The sequence below is a fragment of the Formica exsecta genome, unplaced genomic scaffold (genome assembly GCF_003651465.1).
Source record: "Formica exsecta isolate Colony F162 unplaced genomic scaffold, ASM365146v1 scaffold215, whole genome shotgun sequence".
In the NCBI taxonomy this organism is placed as follows: Eukaryota; Metazoa; Arthropoda; class Insecta; order Hymenoptera; family Formicidae; genus Formica; species Formica exsecta.
The window spans coordinates 55,135-57,565 of record NW_021849447.1 but is presented as its reverse complement, the minus strand read 5'-3'; the positions used below and the strand labels follow the sequence as shown (position 1 = coordinate 57,565).

At 29.4% G+C, this 2,431-nt stretch overlaps 1 protein-coding gene across 1 annotated transcript in view; it reads right to left on the bottom strand.

Moving 5' to 3' along the window:
* Positions 1 to 1,306: 1,306 nt before the first annotated feature.
* Positions 1,307 to 2,431, bottom strand: part of LOC115235264 — a 4,591-nt gene continuing 3,466 nt past the window's right edge. Inside the window, exons 3-4 of the mRNA XM_029806925.1 lie at positions 2,154 to 2,312; positions 1,307 to 1,455 (exon numbers count right to left, since the gene is read on the bottom strand). Coding sequence (XP_029662785.1) covers positions 1,307 to 1,455; positions 2,154 to 2,312 — 308 coding nt within the window. The remainder of the gene's footprint in view (positions 1,456 to 2,153; positions 2,313 to 2,431) is intronic.

Genomic DNA, 2,431 nt, shown 5'->3' with positions numbered 1-2,431 from the left:
TTTTGCGTGCTGCGTATGTCCTTTGTCTGGACCTTTTTTTGGACTCCCTCCTCTCTTAGAGGAGTTTTGCTTATATTCTACAAACCCATAAGAAACAATGGTGTATGGGCGACTAATTCTTCTTCTTCTTTCTTTTATGGCTGGTTGGGCATTAGTCGCCCATACACCATTGTTTCTTATGGGTTTGTAGAATATAAGCAAAACTCCTCTAAGAGAGGAGGGAGTCTAAAAAAAGGTCCAGACAAAGGACATACGCAGCACGCAAAAACACGTCCGAACCCGACACGTTGTCAGTCGGAACTGCTAGTCTGCACTTATTTTGCACACGATCATCGATTTTAAATTAGTGAGAGAAAGAGCTAATATTAGGTTAAAAAAATATTATTAATAACCCAGCAAACCAATATGTAACTGTTACATAACCTAGGGAGCACATAAAAAGAACAATGTTATGTTTCACGATTATATAGACGAGATGTAAGTGTTATATAACCTTGAAAGCACTTTAGAAGAACATAGTTATATTTCTTCGTTACGTATATAACTCATAATAGTTCTTTAAAAAGGTAATATAACACACACATAACTCGTGATACATAACATAAATATAACAACTGTAATCGTTTAGCAATATAACAAATGTTATATTACTAATACATATAGAATATATTATTACAGATATTCATTTATTATAATATATTTGCGATGTAACTTTAGTAACACACAAGTTATTTTTTTCTCCTTATAAATTGGGATTATAGTTCATGCACTTACCGCTATGTGGCACCTTATTTACTATTTGTACCCGTATTCAAGTTTCTGTCAAGCGTATATAAAGCCTGCGAAATGCGGCTAATAAAACATAATAATATCATGGAATATTTTTGTATCTCATTTTTAGTCTTTAGTCTTGTTCTCTTTCCTGGTTTTTGTCTTCTCTATTTTTCCGTTGCCGAGCGAAACGGAACCATTTCGCCGTAATGTTCTCAAAATCTATTTCTGATACTGGCATAGCGTAAAGTAATTTCTCCTAAAAAATGTTATATGAAAGTACATTTAAAGTATCAAATATGTTTAAAAATAAAATATTTTAGGTAATATTACATTAATTTTTCTATAACATACTTTGCATAATTTTTATGAGATATAGATCGGATAGCCTGAAATTATTTCTTATTCCTTTCCATAAACAATGTAGTGCGCATTTATTTGTAAATGTTTTTTTTCAAAAGTCTATGAATATTATCTCGCGGGTTATTTCCGCCTATTTTTATTAAAAACCCTTTGCAACTAAATCCGAGCACTGTTATATATGATAATGACATATACCGTGCTTTGAACGCATTTCATTTTGATGTATATCATATATATTCGTATTTGTATCTTCATTGGAACGTTCATAGCTCAAGGCAAAATTTTCAGGTGTAGCAGGAATAGCAGAATATGATTGTTTCTCTGTAAAAAATATCGAGAAGTTTGATTTAAAAGTCATGGTAAATATTACATAAAATTAATACACAGTAAATACCAATCAGATTTAATAATGTAGGGAGGAAGAAATTTATAATATTGAAATTTTACACAAAACAAATTTCGAAGAAAAAAATAAAAAGTTATAGCAACATTTGTTACAATCAATTTCACTTTTCTTGCTTATCTTATTCTGTTTCAATGTTACCATACAAAACAATAAACTTAAGTTGTTGAAATTTGAGTAATTACAGACACAATGAAAAATTATATAGAAGACATCTCAATACTACCGTATTTTTTTAAGGATCAATTATTTGATTAATTTGGATGATTTTTCCTTCATGAAAATGTTAAAGGGGATTATATTTTTTGGCAACTTCCTAATCTTCAATATATCTTTATAAGTAAGTATCACTTCACCACGATTTTATTAAACTAAAGTCTATCTAATTTAATGAAAAATGTAATTTTATTCCAATTAGTTTGATACAGTTTAGTTCATGAAAAGTCCTTTTTTATCGCTTGTAACTCTCAAACTATCGTTGTTTCAACATTTTTACTGAGCAAAAACTGAATGGAAATGAGTAAAAGAAACTTTCACTATAGAAATAATAAAATAATATTGTAATATCTTGTATATAATTAATATATATGATAAAATATGTTTATATTCTACATACTCCTCATTTTCTTCTGTTTTTCCTCTTCATGGGACTCATCTTCATCACTGCTGAATCGATGGTATGGTATATGCTGCCTCTTTCCTCGCCCCAATCTTTCTTCATCCGTTGTATTATATGTGGCATCTGCTGCACTTTTTCTTGCCGATTCCAGACATGCTACAATAAGCAGTTTAATATTTAAATTTCTTATACAAACCATTACAATCGTAACAAAAATGCTTCTTAAAAACAAAATTTTAAAAATAACTGAAAATGTTAGTTTTTAATTATATAAA